Source organism: Diadema antillarum, unplaced genomic scaffold (assembly GCF_040938485.1).
Source record: "Diadema antillarum isolate AM-2024a unplaced genomic scaffold, OU_Dant_1.0 seq00000437_RagTag, whole genome shotgun sequence".
NCBI lineage: Eukaryota > Metazoa > Echinodermata > Echinoidea > Diadematoida > Diadematidae > Diadema > Diadema antillarum.
The window spans coordinates 293,471-313,527 of record NW_027271414.1 but is presented as its reverse complement, the minus strand read 5'-3'; the positions used below and the strand labels follow the sequence as shown (position 1 = coordinate 313,527).

At 37.6% G+C, this 20,057-nt stretch overlaps 1 protein-coding gene across 1 annotated transcript in view; it reads left to right on the top strand.

The window, feature by feature from the left end:
- Nucleotides 1-12,164: 12,164 nt before the first annotated feature.
- LOC139732568 (IgGFc-binding protein-like) overlaps nt 12,165-20,057 on the top strand; it is a 65,878-nt gene continuing 57,985 nt past the window's right edge. The window contains exon 1 of the mRNA XM_071643421.1: nt 12,165-12,276. Coding sequence (XP_071499522.1) covers nt 12,198-12,276 — 79 coding nt within the window. The 5' untranslated portion in view covers nt 12,165-12,197. The remainder of the gene's footprint in view (nt 12,277-20,057) is intronic.

Below are 20,057 nucleotides of genomic sequence, written 5' to 3'. Positions count from 1 at the left end.
AAGTGATATAAAGAAGCTTTAAGTTTTAATGCTTTTACTTTTAAATCAAATACTTTTTTTGGTGAAATTCACCCAACAGAATAATAGTCTTGTATAAAGGCGTAGTTCCTTTTTTTAATCATAGTTGTTTATTGTCGCTTACTATAATCATCTCCTCTTTATAATAAAGACCTTGGTGAGCCCTTTCTCGTGCCTCCTTTTTTCATCCCTTTTCCCTGTCCACTTCAGTCTTTTCCTGTTATTCCTTCCATGTTTATCCCTTTTTCCTCTCTTTTATTTTGTATATTATAGAGTTACCTTTTGTTTGTGTGTGTACGCGCGTGCATTTCTTTTTCTCTTTCTTTTCTGTTTTCTCAGATGAATTCGGCTTGTTTTGCTTGTTCAGCAATTAGTTATTGCTATGAGGACACTGCAAACTACTACAAGCCCTGTTTTAAGTAGTCCCTTCCATTTCCAATAATTTTCATTCTGTATTTGTAATAAAAGTCAGAACATATTTTGTGTTTCAGTTCACAGTATTCTCTTTAATTACATTGTACTGATTTTGTTTTAATACAATTATGTACTCAAATGTTTATTGCATTTGCATTTTTTTTAATAAAGTTGAAATAAACGAGAAACAAAATGTACAGTTAATCATAACGGGAGATGTCGAGGCTCAGCGGTTAAGTCCACGCGGATAAGACAGCAGGCGTCGATGCAGGCAGGAGGTTCGAGCCCCAGCGCGGCAGGAGCACCCTTTGGCATGGCACTTTTACCCATCACAGACAAGTATTTCGGATATTCAGATATTGTCGAAGGAGACATAAAATCGTCGTGCAGGCGAGACATATAGTATATACAATGTGGGCTTATATCCTATTCAAGGAGAAGAACCCGCTTCACTTCTCTTGTAAACTTCTCTCGTATTAACCCGTTCCATACAGGAACCTGGTGCACTGTGCATTAAATCTATGGGGATTTTAGAATTTAGTATAAATATGGAGCGGGTTATAAGATGAAGGAGGAGTCCCGGTGAAGTGGTCAAACACACAAAGATCGGCAGAAACACTCGGGTGGTGAAGTGTATAATGGTTATTGATAAGCTGACTTTTCGCTGTCTTCGTAGACTGGAGGACTGCCAAAGAATTGATTATAACCCAGCTAATACTAATGCTAATGATGATAATGATGATGATGATGATGATTATGATAATAAAAATAATGATAATGATCATAATAATAATAATAATAATGATAACAATTATAATAATAATAATAATAATAATAATAATAATAATAATAATAATAATAATAATAGTAATAAGAATAATATCAACATGCTGGATGAACGACATTCCCCAGGCTTGTCCCATCGAGTTTCACAGACCAGCGGGTTAAAGATGAGAAGCATACGTGCACAATGCAAAGAGACAGCTGTCCCACACGGCTAGCTGGCAGAGGCCATACACACACAAAAAAAAAATTAAAATGAAAGAGAAACATATTCCCTACAGAATGATAAAAAATGACAAAAATCGGATAAGAAATAAGGAAGATATGAAATTTCGAAATTTCACGGGTTTTTTTTTTCGGAAATCATGACCAGTCCTATGGATATTCAAATGAGCAAGTTGAGGATGTCATGCTCTCACAATTTCTTATTCATTTCATATACAAACAACGGCAAAAAAAATCTCATATTTCAGCTGTATAGATATATAACTTGCCTTAAAACCACCCAAAATAAAAAAAAGAACAAATATTAACTCTGATAACTCTGATATATCTTCGTATGAGAACATGCTTTAACTTGTATTAGCTAAAAATAACAATTTTCCCAATTTCAAATGAAAAATTGTGAGGGTATGACATGAGGGTATGACATCATAAATGATGTTGACGGTATGTATGATTCTTTTATACAACAATTTTTAAATATATACAATCAATGTTTTCCATTGAAAGAGAAAAGACCCCCTAGAAGTAGTATAAATCTGTGGTTTACTGATGATATAAAGAAATTATGTAGGAAGAAAAATATGCTTTACAGAAAATACATAAAAAGTCCAACTCAGTATAGAAGATCAATTTATGTTAAATACAGAAATATGGTAAACAGTGCAATTCGTTTTCGAAAAAGAGAGTATTATAGCAACATGTTTGAGAATGTACGTAATGATATGAAAGGTACATGGCAATTGATTAATAATGTATTGAATAGAACTAGAAATGATGTGCAAAACTTGGAAATTAAACATGATGGAGAAGTTATATCTGACCCTCAAACTGTTGTCAATACATTCAATATATTTTTTAGCAATATAGGATCCAAACTCGCACAGAGTTTACCTGAATCTGACTCAAATTCTATGCAATTCTTGCCACATATATCATTCTCACATTCTTTTTTCTTGCAACCTATCCATGTAGACGAGATAATTAAGATTGTGCGAGAATTGAAAACAAATAAGAGTTCTGGATTTGATGACATCGATCCTTCAGTTGTAAAGAAGTCAATATATTATTTTGTAACACCATTGTGTCATATATCTAATTCTTCTATAGAAAAGGGTATATTTCCAGAAAATTTAAAAGTAGCCAAAGTTATACCAATATACAAAAAAGGAGAGAAGAATGTTTTATCAAATTATAGACCAATTTCTATTTTATCTGTGTTTTCCAAAATATTTGAGAAACTTGTTCATACTCGTCTCATGTCTTACCTCTCCCAAAACGATATATTGTTCAATAAACAATTTGGATTTCGACAAAAATACTCCACATATATGGCATTATTAGATTTTATAGACAAAATCACAACTTCCATTGAAAATAAGAACCTGTTAGTAGGAATATTTTTTGATTTGTCGAAGGCCTTTGACTGCATTGACCATACTATACTGTTGAGTAAACTGCAGTTTTATGGAATAAGAGGTACAGCTTTGAATTGGATTAAGAGTTATCTTTCAAATCGTGTGCAATATGTAACATATAATGGTTTTTCTTCTCCCCGTGTGACTGTAAATATCGGTGTACCTCAGGGGTCAGTTCTAGGCCCATTACTTTTTATTCTTTATATAAATGACTTACAGTATGCTAGCAAATATTTAGAGTTGATCTCATATGCAGATGATACTAGTTTTTTTATTTCATGTGAAGATATACAAAGTATCAGTGTAATCTTAAATTGTGAATTAGAGAAAGTTAATCAGTGGTTCATAGCCAATAAATTGAAATTAAATGCAGATAAAACATCATGTATGATTTTTAGACCAAGAAATAAAGTAGTAAGTATTGATAATTTTGATGTTAACATTGCTGAATTTAAAATTCCGGTTGTTTGTTTTACCAAATTTCTTGGAGTCATCATTGATGATCATTTAACATGGAGATATCATGTCAACGAAGTATGCTGCAAAGTCTCCAGAGCAATAGGTGCAATCAATAGCATACGTGCAATCGTACCCTCTGAAATTCTTATAAAGTTATATTATACTTTGATTATGCCTCATTTATCTTACTGTAACATAATGGGGAAATTGTGCAAAGTACCTCTTAGAGCGCATTTTTATTTTACAAAAGCGTGCAATTCGTATGATTAGTAATCGATCATTCTTTAGCCACACAGGTCCTTTATTTAAACAGCATAACTTATTGACGATTTTTGATATGCACAAATTCTTTCTCGCTGTTTTCATGTACACATATATGAACAACATTTTGCCAAAGTTTCTTGATACTTTCTTCATCCAAAATAAGAATTATTACAATACTAGACAGATGAATAGATTGCATATCCCAAATCTTAAATACTGTGTTTCAAGATATACTTTTAAATATACGGGACCTGTCTTATGGAATGATTTGCCAAATGTAATAAGGTTGTCTAATAGACTGTCAATATTTAAAAGAAGTTATAAATTTTTTCTTGTTCATAAAGATATGCTATAAGTCTCAAGTTTTATTCAGTGTATAAGCATGCCACTATGGAAACTCTTGCCTTCTTAAATGTATGTGTTTTTTCGGTAGTATAGTTTTCTTGTTCGTATTCCATCAATGTAACTATCTTATTTGTAATACTTGGGATCAGCCATAGTATAGAAAGACCAAACGGTCTATGTTGATCCCCCCACAAACTGAACAAATTGCTTTTATGTTGTGTTTGTATGGTGTGGAATTGTTATAAGTTGAACATTTTTCTGTATTGTTCCAATGTTCTACTGTGTATGTGTTTGTTCTAGTATTACTTGTATGTTTTTTATCAGGATGTGGAAATAAATGAAATGAAATGAAATGAAATGAATGAACTCGCTCATTTGAATATTTAAATAAGGACTGGTCAAGAAATGTTTTCCGAAAAAAAAATCTGAAATTTCAAAATGTCATATCTTCCTTATCTCTTATCCGATTTCAGTCATTTTTGTATCGTTCTGTAGGGAATATTTTTCTCTTTCTTTCGAAATTTATTTACTTTTTGGGTGGATTTCCTCGTTATGGAAAAATACCAAGAGTATGATACGTGCATGCACGTCGTCCCTTCCTCTAAAAAGTACAATGACGATTAGTTTTAATTGGCCGTTTGCCGTAATAGAAAGAAAAGTTATAGGTCCATCGCGTAAGAGGTTTTGTCGTCGGCTCTGCTGATCAGTCAAAATGTGTGTCCCAAATTGAACTGAAGAAAGAGGGTAATTGAGACTGCTAAGTTTATAGACCTGTTCGGTTTGAGTGATATCTTTACGTTTCAACCATTACTGCATCGGGGCTTGCCGTATGCATTTTATGCACTCACATAGCAATGTATCTGATTCATTACATAACCGATTAAATCATCTTTGCTTCTGATTTTGGAAGCCCCCATGCAGTTATGGCCATCAAAAGTTAAAGCGTTTTAAATCCGAGTAAGTTTATAGCTGCTTTGTTGTGTCCGCAGTACTAGTAATCAACGCAAAACATTATTAGTGATATCAATCGACGCGTATCATATAAGTTACAAAACCGTTAGGTGCCTACATCTTCTTTTCCCATGCCAGGAAGCAGTGTCTCAAAAAAGTTGGATAGCATGTAGGCCTATATACATATACATATATATATATATATATATATATATATATATATATATATAACAACGCTGTTGAGCAATCATCCAAACTGAACTTCAGAAAGAAAAGAATTTTATGTACATAACCTTTTGCAAGTGAAAAATAAGTCTGATATTCACACTGATTCCAGGAAAATGTTTACAAGGCAGACTAAGATTTCTAAATATATATATATATATATATATATATATATATATATATGAGCGGTGTAATAACATTGACGTCATTTAAAACTTCAAAAGAAACGATCCAAACTTCAAAACTTCAACTTCAAAACAACTGTGTGTGTGTGTGTGTGTGTGTGTGTGTGTGTGTGTGTGTGGGAGTATGGAGTTGCTAAGCTCCATGGTGGTTTTTTTTTCTTCAAGAAACAAGTGGTGAAATGTGCCCAATTGCCTAGAGCAAACTATCGTGTCCCCAGTTTAGGGCACTTTGCGAGAACATTTTAGGTGTGCTAAAACACAAAAACAAGCCCCAAAAAACAACAACAAACAAACAAAAAACTAACAACCAAAAACCGGATTTCGGTTTTTTTTTTTTGTCAAATGAGTCATAATGTAAGACTGACATATCTCTGTACAATGCTTGTGTATAATAATATTGTTTGTCTTTGTACAATGTTTTGCTTTTGTGAATGTGAATTTTGTGGCACTGAACGACATTCAAATAAAGAATTAAAAAAAAGTGAATGCTTCTGTGAATGTTTGAAACGTCACTCCTGCTTTCCAGTGCACACCCACGCACGACGGCTCCCGATTCCAAGTAAAAGTGTTGTTGCCATGACATGTCTGACCAGATCTCTCACATCACGTTCCTCCTGGTATGCTAATGGTCTGGCGTGACCGGATATTCGAACTTTTCCGATAAACGGACCCAACCTTCTTCACTTGTCACAACATCGGTATGTTGCAGACGAAGACAAGTGGGGTCGCAGTGAAGTAGGCGACACTTCCACGGCATTTCGCTGTTTACGATCTAACCTTGTATGTGCAGAGATCGTCCAAGTAAACGGCAACAGGTGTTCCATTTGGATCAAACGTAAAATAAGACAGTTATGGGACGTTTGATATCATCATATCTTATAAAATGGAGCCACTAGCTGGTCTCAACCACATACCTTATGTAATATAAAATTTTTAGATGGAGATACATAATTATGATGTCTTTTGTTTGACGAATTTCCCATTCACCGGTACACTAAAATTTCACTTTAATGGCAATGACAGTGTTTAAAGTGAAAGTCCGGACCAGATTAAAGTTAGAATGAGAAACAAACAACTTTTTATGCGCGCAACACTTAAAATATGATGAAAATCTGATAAGAGGTAGGAAAGTTATACACAAAATCATGAAATTGTGTCACTTTTCACAAAACCCTTCTTGAACATACAGTCAATATGCAGGCGCAAATGAGTGAGTTGATGACGTCATGCCCTCACATCTTGCCATAGTTTGTACACAAAATCTTGAAATTGTCACTTTGTCGGATTGTTAATCTGTCAATTGTTGTTGTTTTTTGGTTTTGTTGAAACGCACTTATGCCCCTCATGTAAAGTCTCGAATCCCATTTCCTCCTGAAGCAGGTCCAGGTGGCTGTTGAGAACATGCCTGTCGGAGATCACTGCCCGTCATTTCTGTTTCATCCAGGTACGAATGCCACGTAACTTTTACCCCTATATCCCTCCACTCATGGGGGCCGTATTCTGTCAAACAAACATTTGAGATGTTCGTTATGGCGCTAAAATTGTCGATATGAATAAGTTTTGACGTCAGGGTGAATGAGTGCGTGAGTTGGATGTTGTTATTTGTCGCAAAATTGTCTCATGCGTCTTTTATTAAATACTTTTGTGCTAACTTTGAAAAACAAGGAAAAAGACGAATTAGTTTATGAAATGGGATTTGAAAAAACAATGAAACATAGATGAATAAGTTTATGAAATGGGATTTGAAAAGATAAACAGAGATGAATACGTTTATGAAATTGGATTTTAAAAAAGAGACATAGATGAATAAATTCATGAAATGGGATTTGAAATAAAAAAGAAACAAAGAAGAATAAGTTTATGAAATGAGATTTGAGATTTGAAAAAAGAAAGAAACATAGATGAATAAGTTCATAAAATGGGATTTAGAAAAAAAGAAACAGACGAATAAGTTTATGAGATGGGATTAAAAAACAACAACCCATGGACAACTAAATTTGTGAAATGGGATTTGAAAAAAAAAAAGAAACATAGCTGAAAAAAGTTGATGAAAAGGGATTTGAAACAAACAAACAAACAAACAAACAAACAAACAAACAAACATGCGTAATTCTCTGGAAGACGCATCATGAGCTGTTAAGTATATGCTTTCAATTTTGAATTTCATTGACTATACGACAGTGATCGAATAGACATTTATCAAACAGCTGATTAGCCTTGATCTTTATATTCGTTAATGGGTAGGCCTACTGGCATTACGATCAATCCACTACAAACGTGTGTCTAACGCTGAGCTAGACTTCACCAAGTTTATTTTGTGCTTGTGTGTAAGAAGTTTGATAAAATGGACGCGACACTATTGTCTATGGTATTAAAAGGCCATGTTATCTATTGTCTCCTATACAAGACTAATGATAATGGCAGCTATTAATATTCCCGTATCACACCGCGGAACAAAGATATCATTTTTCATGAAGGAGCAAGATTGTTTGATGCTGACCAGTTATACATATTATAAGTAAATTAATTTTCCTCAGTTTCCAATGGTGAGTATTCTTTCAGGAACTAGACTTTGATCGATTATATTTTCGCAGTATTAGAATGATAGATGCCTTTTTTACCATCTTAAAGCCTGAATAATGTTCACAATAGGTATTGAAAGGAAACTCGACTTTGATCGATTATATTTCTGTTACACACTGCATTAGAATAAAAGTCGTCATGTTTGGTATCATCTTACAGCTTGAGTTATTCTCACAAAAGGTAGGGAAACTCGTCTCTGATCGATTATGTTTCTCTAATATTAGAACCATAGTCGTCGAGTTTGGTATCCTATAAAGCTTGAACGATAAACTCTTCGACAGTACCATATAGTGGATATGCTTTGTTGAATGGGACATGTGCGACGTAAAAGTGCAGAAAAGGTCAAAGAGAACATGTTGCGAAAAATGAGCGTTGCGCTTGGCCTTGGGTATTCTTGATGATGCTTGGACAATGGATGGTTCGTATTAAATTTCATAATCATTCTCCACGTAAACCAGAGCTTTCAAAAGACATTTATTTTGGCATATTGCATACACAGAAAGCGTATAGTTACACGTATTTGCCGTAGGAAGAGTGCTAAACCAAGAATTTTCTGCCAGGTTTTGGTGTTTCCTTGTTGTAAAATATAGTAGAAATTCAGGGAAACATAGATTTATGGAGAATTTATCCATGTATCATCCCAAATGGCATTAATGATGCCAAGAGCAGTTTTCATGATTATTCCTGCCTTCCTTAGATACATTGCTAAAAACACACTTATTTATGTAGGCCCAAATTATTGGAATTCTTTGAATCATCACATAAAAAATGCTCCATCCATATATTCTTTCAAGAGGAGACTGAAGTTTTTTTTATTGCAATCGTATTACTATACAATACTGAATTAACCTTTTGGCTTTTTTTTTACTTACTGACCTGTTCACTTTGTCCCCTCTTCGAAGAATTAATGGTATATTCTTTCCCCTGGATGTTTGTAATGCTGTCATCTATGCTATTCTGCCCATAGCGTCTAGAAGTTGACTTTCCGTATGTTACTCCTGTTCATATGTCCCTCTATTTTCTATTTTCTTGTCTTTTTTTCAGGCGTCAAAATATTACTTTTCCCCACAACTATCTTCTGTTTCTCTTGGCAGGCTTCTGCCGAAGATCGCTGTTTATGTTATTTCTGTTGTTCTGTTACTGTTTCTGTTTCTCATCTGCGTCCGGTCTGCTATTTTGTCTTCAGTTCGTCAGTCTTGTCCATCCCGTTTTGTCCTGTACAACCTTTTCTCCAGTAGTTGTCTTGTTGTCTAGTCCTGTCTCATGTTTGTTCGCGTCTATGTAAATGTATTTAATTGTTAATCTAATTTTTAGTGGGCTTCCAGACTTCTTCCCCCCTTTTTTTGGTTGTATCTACGATGATTCAATTTATATTTTCATCGATGTTCTTCTCCAAAGGGGCCCACATACTACAAGCTCTGTCTTTTTAGTGGGTCCCTCCATTTTTCGCACTTAAAGCAACGGTATACATGTATTTCACTTTGATCACTTCTGTTTCTTTCTTATTATAAAATGTATGATTACTATAGGTCCTCAATTGTTGTAGTCTTTTCATTTCACTATGTTCTACTTATCTTATTCTTTGTTATTGAGTGAAGTGAAACATGTTTTGTTTCTTATTATTATAATGTATGATTATTATAGGTCCTCAATTGTTGTAGTCTTTTCATTTCACTATGTTCTACTTATCTTATTCTTTGTTATTGAATGAAGTGAAACATATGTTTTGTCGAAAAATGAAATAAACTTTGAATTGAATTGAATTTATTAGTTGTGGAAACGGAATCTTCTTTGGAAACGATCCTGTTGCCTACAATTATATTCGAAACTATACTACATTTAGCTTCGTCCGAAATTCTTTAACCTTCGGTCTTCGAATATTCGACATTGATAAATTTCATAAACTATCTCTACTGTGTCGCGACGCGTCGATGCCTGTCACACTTATACGTGATCAATATTTATTATGTGAAATGGAGGAGTTGTTTTGAGTGAAGATGACTGTGAATATATTTTGAAGGATGTGAAACTGAGACATAATTATGTTATAGTTCTTAGGCTTATAAATCTTGGATCCCATGAAGAACAGATCTATCATGTAATAAGATTACACAATGTATATCTGAAATGGGCTATATTACTGTTACATATTTTATTATTTGATACATGTCAATTCGTTTCCAGTATGTTTTGATAATTCACCAATTATTCATAATCATGCACTGTGTAGTCAATAATGGAAAATCTAACCATCCAGCAAATATCTTGTATGATTCTCCTATTTGTAGTGGGAGAATTTTAACCGTATCTGCTCAAGAAATCCATGTGAGGATCCAGTATGTCTTGAGTGGGTGCTATACTCTTATCTACTTTAAACAAATGATATGTATTGCTATTTCGAGTGTTGTGACTACGAATGTAATCATTAAATTCAAACATACCAGAAAACATCTCAGGCAATAAATTCATTTGATGTTTGAACATATTCTTTACACAAGAACATTAAACTTATTCAATTGATATATATTATTTTCAAAACATTCATTTTCAGAAACAAAGTCATTGAGGGTGCGTCATAATTCGAGTTTGTGCAGAATCGAATTGCTCTTTTTTGAAGGATATACGATTGATAAGTATATAATTCATTTGCCCACACAGCGTTACAATAATTCAAATGAGATGAGATTAGAATGTTATATGACAAAATCAAAACCTTCATTGGTAGAATTTCTTTTGGCGTTTTAATTACACCAATATTTCTTAATATTATTTTATTCATCATCGCTATTTGTTTTTCCAGTTCAAATTGCAGTCTATATGAACCCCTAAAAATTGTGTACATTCTGCTCGAGGTAATTTCCCATTATACAGCGATGTCTCTGCTGTACTGCTTTTCTTTCATAAGAACGGATGAGCATAGTAGTGCATTTTGAATGCATCAACTGAAAATGGCATTGAAATAATTATGATTGGTAGGGGGTCCTGTTTGAAACTGCATTTATTTTGACAAGTCATGGCGAATCCAGGGTCTCAAAATACCACATTCCTGTCTGTGTAAGGCTCATTTATCCTGGGTATTTGGCACACGATTTCGACTTCGAATGAAACGTATTTAATTGCATTAACACACTTACCACAATTGCTGCAGAACATTGTACGTAGGATTTGGAATGGGAATACTGTTGGGGGAGTTCAATTAAAAGCTTTGTTTCATTTGTATTTCGTGGTAGCAGAACTAAATGCTGCTGCCAAGTCATTTACATCAAAGCTAACACCGATTAGGAAATATTACGAACTAATTACATGATTATGCCATTTTTATGTGTTTCATGATATCCTATAACATAATTATCGCACACATTAACTATATCTACGTCAGATACATAGGCATATATACAACAAAATATGAAAACAATACATGTTTCTTTACATCCATTCAGCAATGTTTTGTCACGTGACTGAAATGAAGGACAACAATCTTAAAACCCTTTGCAATTGCAAACTTTACCAGAGTTTACAGTAGAGAAATGCCGCTTTTAGCGCAAGCATCTCCAATTGTGTACCCCGCTGACATTTAAAGGTTAGATGAGTAGGATAACTTAACTGGCAAAATTACTACCCTAAACAAGGACGAAACAGCAAAAAAAAGTAGTGAAATTCGAGGGCGAGTCTTTGGGTGAATTGCTATTTTAAGACATGTATTTGCTACGTCTTTGAAAAATGAATTAATGCCATTTTGAGAGAGTGTTTTCTGTCACTTACAGCACTCCTGCAAGCTCCCCCGACTTCTTGCCAGCGTCAAAGCCCACCTCTTGAGTAAATTTCTTACTTCCTTCTTAGGTCACGCCCCTCAACCTGTTTCATGAGTCACACGGCGAACGATTGATGTACGGGCTCAGCCAATGGTGACGGCGTAGCCTCTCGATGACCTTACCCTATTGGTCGTGGACAACTTTATGAATATGCTAATTGCAGAGTGGGATGTCGTCATAAGCACGTGAATCATCTGGCAAACCTAATTATTCGTGGGATATGATTTGTATGTGATGTGCTCAGCCACGAAGCGGTGAAGGGTAGGAATATACGAGGGGAAAGGAAAAGCCGCGTTTGGGAGGAACGTTTACTCCTGTTCAACTTTAGTGCCACATCGTAACGTCCAATTCACAAAGCACCCACAACATTTTTTGCTTTATGTTGCTGTAGCTCTTTCAAGTCAAGAGTTCTATCCTGCGGACCTCTCCCTCTCTTTCACTCAACATCTCCGTTTGAGTTCTGTAATTTTCTGTTCCCTCCAGTTTTTGCCGTGGAGTTCTTTTCTTCGGAATCAACGATGAGGGCTTTAAAGTTAAACTTCTCCGTTCTGCTGGTTGCGCTTTGGGCGGCCATATCTCTGGCACAGCCGTTTCAAGGTAAGTTCAGATCCTCATCAACTTTAACCACACCACTACCACGAAATATTCCTGTACCCTACATACACCATCAAAATAACGCTCCTTCTGGACTGAAAACCTCTTTCCCGCTATGTCTGTTACATGTGACTCTGTATCGTCTGCTTCGTGTTGATTGCGTTTTTACGACTTTTCATTTAATCTTAATTCCTCTCCATTTCTTTACCATTCTACACCTATCTATGTATGCGGGACATATGTGTCATTCATTGCAATACTGCATGTGTAGGGTCAGCAGATAGAATTAGCATGCGATTGGTTTATGTCGTCACCTGAATTTACTTTAGGTGTGTCTCTACTTCGAGTGACTTATAAGGCGCTTGCAATGCGCTGCTGGCAGTCGTCTCTGCGGTATACTTCTTGGGAAGCACCTTTTTCTTGAGACTTTCCTGACATTATAGGGGACTTCCGCTGAACTCCACTTTGGCATTTGAATGGGAATCATTAAGAATACGGAATCATTAAGAATATGGAATCATTACGATGCACTCGTAGTCCTCATAAGAAGTTACGTCTACGTCTTCGGCATTCACTATTAATTCCCGAACCCAGCATCATCAGCACGCCTGGATCATCGATGCTACCCAGATCAAAACGGAACGACATTTCGCGATCTGGATTGAAATTTCTGTTCAAAGGTAGTTCAGAGCGCTTGGTCGGCCACTGTACACACCTGCATAGGGTGAAAAGTGTACAGAGAAGACAGTGATCGGCAATCCCTGCCAGGAAATTTCACAATAATTGTGCGCTGCGCAGTGTCAGTTCAATGGACCTTGAATAAACGTTCAAACAGTAAAGGAATTCTTGTTAATTTCATTTCGTACTGTAGTCAACATTTTGGAAGAATGATTACTGCCTTGTAATGTTAGAAGAAAGCAAAATAACTAATACGTTCCTATGTGGACCATATAGTTAATGAATCATGTTAAAGCTGGCTCTGAAAACTTCAAAGGAATGACCAATTATTAAAAGGCAAGTGGTGATAGTAGAATTTGATATACAAATTATTAGACGATAATTTCTAAAAGTGGTGTTTAGGGAATCAGGCTTCATATTATCTGCTGACGACGGCTTTGAAGAATTACATGTAAGTGCAAAGTCTTGGTGAAGTTCTCATAGAAAATAAAGTTATCAATAGGCATGGATGCAGACGAATCATATGGGTTATTGTAATGCAAAGTATATTTGCAAACACTAATATAATGTTTTGATTTTTTTTTCTTGTCTTAAAACTTCGCAGTATGAGACTTTGCAGTGTTCAATCATCCAGAACTTTTTACACAGATTTCGTTCAAGGTGCATGCGGTTCTCGTAAGGAGTGGGTTAAACGACCAAAAGTACCGTGATTTCCAACTACAGTAGGCCTATACTCTTTTGTTTTCAGTACTCATAAGGTTTTGATCAGAGTTGAATTATATCTAAACCACGTACTTCCGCTGACATGAGGAGGATAAATCACTTTCTTTTGATTTGGCAACCCATGAGAGTCCTTTAAACACTGTTCTGTTGCCGTTTTGGGAGCATTACTCACTCTGGAAATAGACGGCTTCGAATCCGATGGGGGCCATCTTTCTGTCGTCTGTTAAAGATGACATTAGTCATGGTGAACTTGGGGATTGTGGGTGCAATGTGGAATATACTCTGTGCAAGAGGGTGACCAGATTCAGGAACACTGATTTGACACGCACGCACGCACGTTCGCACGCTCGCATGCTCGCACGAAATGCAAGATGCTCCACACAGGATGTAACAGTCGTGGTGAAGTAAAGGCGAAAATTTGCAGCATCAACGAAGACAGGCGCCATTCACTGGGACATTTAATTGCATCACGCTCTGGTACTTGCGAGTGTCTTTAATGATGGATCGATTTAAGGATAACGTGTACACCTCCATCTTCCAGGATGGAAGGGTCAAGAAACTTTCATGAGAAATCTTCAGTCTTATTTTTTCTGTTATCCTCTGATTGCTTCAAACTCATTAAAGTTTAACCAAGCAAAACTGATGACAGAGTGGCTTTCACAGACAAAATGGGATGATTGAATGAAATTGCACAGTCTAGCTTTTATAAGAATCTTGCACGGGAACTTCCGATATGGTTTCAACGTTTTCCGTAGGCCTGTATGAAAGCTCATTTCCTAGAGTTAAAATCCATATGCGGTGATCACGTGACCGTAGATATGACATCACAACCATTCTGTTTTACACCACTAATAGGATATGATCTGTAACTTAGTGCACGCATACCATCACCCAGAATTTGACCATATCGAAGTAGTCATATTTCCTCGCGGAACAGCCCTGTTTCTCCTTACAGTTCCAAAATAAATAAAAGAAATCAATAAATCAATACATAAATTGAAATAGAAATAGAAATATAGGACGTGTCATGCCAAACGTCTGTTAAATTTGAATCAAGATAACGGAAAAAAACCCCAGAAAATGTCTTATCCACATCCACTACCATGTAAACAGAGCCATTAAGCTCCCCGATTCAAATGCTGCCTCCACCCAACTGGTGTGCTATCTCAAGAGTAACTTCGAAGAAAAGTAGGCCTATGTGGTTTATCGAGCTTTCTTTATGATAGGATGACACATGTTTCTCCGATTTATTTTTCTAGGATGCGTTGATTCTGTCTCGTATTTTTTTTTTCGTGATATCAAGAATGATTTCATCAGTTAGTTGATTGAACGTGCTTAAAATGCTTACCCGGAAGTTACCAATAATACCAATTTTCGTGGTCGTCAGTTTTCTTATCCGTAACCCCGCTTGATTATCTTAAAGACTCAGCAGTAAAACCTCGGAAGTCCTTGTTCGCGAATAACGACTGTCGTCTTGTATCGTTAAACACGCTGCGGGGTTCTCAGGGGAGAAGTCAGGAGCGTTTAAGGTTGGGTTATCGTTAGTACCCTGTCATTGGGCTTCTAATGTACAGTCTTCTTGTTATAAGAGCGAGTGGTAGTATGGTTAACTCGTAACACGCGCCGTCACCCAACCATTGGCAAAAACAGCTCCGCTGTATACTGAATAACCCCGAATATGATATTCATTTTGGCTTGGCCTAAATTCCAATTAAGCCCTTTCCCTGTGCAGAAAACACACTGTTTCAAAAGAGACAATGCGAGTGACTTCGAGTTTGTCCCTATGTGACCATTTCTGCAGAATACAACCCCCCCCCCCCCAAAAAAAAAAAAAAAAAAAAAAAAAATCACATGGGATGAAATAGATTACAAACAAGACTTTGTCGCCGGTGTCGTTGTTGCTGAAATGTATCCCAGCATGCAGTCGGGTATCGATGGTAAGCACTTCCTGTTATGATGAGACATCGATACCTATATACCAGTGCATTAACGCATTATCCATCAAACACATAATTATTGTAGTTAAAAGTCACAGTCTCGCTTTCATAAAACATGAGAAAAATAAAAATAGAAATAAATATCTTCTAAATGAATAAATACGCATGAAAGGGAGCCTCATTAGCACTCTAACACAATGATTATGGGCAATTAGAAGCAATTAAATTACCATTTGGACATAGGTTGATTTTCCAAAATGTCGTGTTGAAAACAGATGCTCCATCACGTCCATTGGCACTGATGTAAAAATTTCTACATCCTATAACATGTACGCACTTTGCTTACATAACGTTATTATACTACGATCACGTGGAGACCAATACGTGACATAAGGCCTGCTTAGTTCAGCAGGACTTAATAAATACAGGCTTATGCTCAAGGGGGTGTTTCATCAACGTTTGTCAGCGCTGACAACTTGAATCACCATAGCAACAGTCAGTGACCAGAGCATCTCAGCCAATCAAAACCAAGGATTTTGCTGAAATTGTCAGCGCTGACAAACGTTGATGAAACACCCCCCCCCCCCTCCCCAATTGACGCCAAAGAGATGGTACGGTGAAAGTTGGCAGAAATTTGGAAACCTGGTTCTCCTGGATTTCCGAAGATGGGATGTCGCAGTGGTTGTTGCTGGCTAGCGCGCTCCCGTCTGTCACCTCTTGGATCTCGGACTGATTTCCGATGGAAGTTGTGACTCTTGGGAGCTGCGTCACTAGTAGCTGCAAATTCCTTTCATTTCTTCTTTTTCTAGTTCTTCTTTTTCTCCTCCTCCTCCTCCTCCTTCTTCTTTTCCTCCTCCTCTTCCTCCTCCTCCTTCTTCTTCTTCTACTTCTTCTTCTTCTACTTCTTCTTCTTCTCCTTCTTCATCATCATCATCATTATCACCATCACCATCATCATCATCATCTCTAAAACTATTAGTCCAAATTACCTCAAGTCGTCGGAGTGGAGGTGTGCCGCTCCAACCTAGTTTGCAGGCGCCACGAATCCCCCTTTCTCTTCATAACTATTTAGATTACTTAATACAACATGGGAAAGACACGCGTTGAAAGCATTATGACGTTGGCGCAGACTGCACTACTCAGTATCCCGCCAACCCTATCTTGGTACAAATATCACGTCATGGCCCATATTAGTCAAGACAAGAAAGAAAGAAGAAAAGATAACAACAACAACAAACATGTGTTCCCACTGTTCGTGGTTCACAAGAAATCCTTGTTGATAATCAGTTCGGACACTCGGCTCTGAAAACCCTTGGTTAAGTAGTGATGCGTTAATGCGTACGTCTTGTCAAAGTCTTTCCAATGTGCACTGAAACGCGGTTTGCGTAGGGAGGTGGAAGATCACTTCCCTGGTTTGCGTAAGCGCCTCCGCTTACCGGCGTCTAGATAGAAAGCAACCTGGCTCATACTTGGCCATTCTCTTCCGTTGTAATTAATGGACAAGTTCCTTAGTTCTAATTGGATGACTCGGCACCATGGCCGGACACCACCTTTTCATTCCCCCCGCCAAATCTCTGAGTAAGGCACGAACACACACGCGTAACTTGGCAAGTGTAGACATGTACTCACACACACCCAACTGCCGTTGTCTAGAGAAGATAAGAAGTGACTCCATGAGAAAAAACTCATTGCAAAGGTTCTACATCACTTCCTTTAAAGATGTAATTGCCGTTTGGGTAGAGTTCATTAACCGTCAGATCACAATGCCCTGTGGTGTCTGAACTGACAGGTCTCACTTCACTGCGTTAGACTCTATGAGCAGGGAGGTGGTCTCTCTTCCACCTCCATGCTATATAAGGAAAGTCTCCATTAAAGTGGTATGGGTGGAACTCGCATCTGCCAAAGAGGCGGCCCGTCATGGAGAGTGGTGTAAGGTTACCCATCGGCACAATCAGAATTTACCTGGCGGTCATTTCCACGAGAAAAAAAAGAGACTTATGATTACAATGTGGGTTTGGGCATAATATTTGAGAAACTGTTTCTTTCCTCAGCCGCAAACGCATTGAGCGTTGGACTCCAGCTCACCTCTAGTTGACACCGTCACGCAAACATGGTGTGTTTCGTAAACATACCCGGCATAATTTCGACCTCTCTCGTCATTTGCTGCTCGTTCGGTATGCCGGCGACGCGCTCGCTCGCTCCCTGCGTGCTCGGATCACCCGAATTCGCCATGTATCTCGTGTCAAGGTTAATCCCCGTCCTGCTCCCCGGGCGGTATTTTAGGGCCGATTCCCGCGAAAACAGCATTTTAATGCGTCGCGTATCGGGTGGCCAAAGCAATCACCTGCCAGGGGACTCTCGGAAGGGTTCGCCTTACCTCATGTCCCTTCGCAAAATCATTTCATCTCTCCAACGCGGGCAGAATATTTTCTCTAGCGGTGCAAAAGATTACGACCGAATTTTGAATGCCATGCATGCTGAGGTTTAAAAAAAAAAAACACTAACTTGATCGGCATCTAGAATTGATTTGTTTCTGGAAGGTGGAACATGTCTCATATACCATAAAACCGTTACAGTGGTATAAGATGCGAAAAAAAATGCAGACAAACGAATTCAGTTTTCCGTAACCAGTAACCTGAATTTCTCTCAAAATAGAATAATTACATTTTGATGACAACATAATATACCACGTCCCTGTGAAGGGGGTACACGTATATCAAATGAGTGTAGATTAAAGGGACGAAATAAAGGAAAAGAAAATGAGTGAAACAGTAAGCAAGAACGCAAATCAATTTACACTCCGATAACGATGATAAACGTATCAACTGCTGATATGAGTCTAAAATGACGTTACGCGAGAAACCGATGAGAACAATAAGCGAGGACAGAGAGTGACGGTAAGGAGGGAGACGACCTTAACCTTGTCACATGATTAGAATATCTCTCCCCCTCTCATGTTTTTTTCTTGGATTTTGACAAAGCTGTTACATCTCCCTCCAAAAATGATTTGGATGACAGCACCACGATGTACTTTGAGGCAGTGGCAGGCAGGAAGTGGACCGTGGCGGGCGATGGTGAAGGGCGATTCATCATACATTACGACATCATGTGTCGATAACTGTAAGGACGTACCCGTACCTCTTACTATATTACCAGATCCTCGCCTATTAAATGTCCATGACAACTTACTTTCCCCTCAGAAATATTTCACATGTCTCGGCGTCGATTATGGGATATCAAATTTCTCATTGTCTTCTCCCACTATCCTCCCCCTCTATCCTCCCCCTCCCTGTCCTTCATTTCCTCTTTCGTCGTTGGTTGAGCTCCTCCCCACTCCCCTCCCCTCCCCACTCACCCCCCCCCCCCCTTCCCATTTCACAAATTATAGCTGTCAGTTCCGTATAGGTGCGCCGTAAATCCAGAGAAACCCGCGTAACACGAGTCGAGCTGTTGTTGAATGGGACCGGCTGAACTTTGCACGGAAACACTGGGTCACTCAATGCCAGAAAAATGGACAGAATAATATGATTCGGTCGTCGGAGCTCGTTCCGCCCCGACGATATCATTCCCCTCTCCTTCTTCACCCCACTCCTCTCGAAATACTGGCAGCTACGTGCTCCATCGCTCAGCCACTGGGTTAGCGGCTGTGCCCGCGAATCATCTATGGGTATCAATTTTCACCAATTCTGGGCAAGGTTGTCAAGGTAAACGGAATATTCTGACGAAGGGAATAAATCATTCTCTATCACAGCCGCAAAGCAATCATGGGAATCGCGTCATTATGTATGATTTCATTCGGAGAAGCATTTTTGACACTTTTGTATTCCCCCTTTGAACTCAGATCGTAATGATGATCGCATGCTCACTGGTGAGTCTGGGGTCACAAGGTCAAAATTAAGGCTCTGATTTTAAACTTTTGACGATGTCCCTCAAGACAGCACAAGTTTCGGGTCAGGGAAAGCGAAATTCCATTCTAATATCATTATGGAACAAGGCTGCGTCTGCTCTCTGTCAAATTCCATATTTTATTAAGATATTGTGCTCGATGAGCATGTGGTTGTCCCAAACAAATGATTCATTGGTTAGATCACACAGAATAAGCTAGGCAGTTACAAGTAAAAGAAACACACGTTGATTTGTGTCCCCTTATCCAATGTTAGCGGACAAAAGAAAAATCAACAAAAACAAACGTCATGTTAGAATGAATAATATTCCACGTGAACAAGAACCAGTTGGATTCTTTATATGATGGTGAACTTTTTTTTTACAAGGTAAGCTCATTCAAATGTGTACTCCTATGCAATACATCAACATGATCATTACCATCAATAGAGTTAAAAAAAAGAACAACACAAAACAAACATGGTTGGATCCGGAGTGCCTGTTTGTGTATTTGGCTCTCATTATTTGTGCTGTCGTGTTTGTTTACATTTTCTCATAGCACAT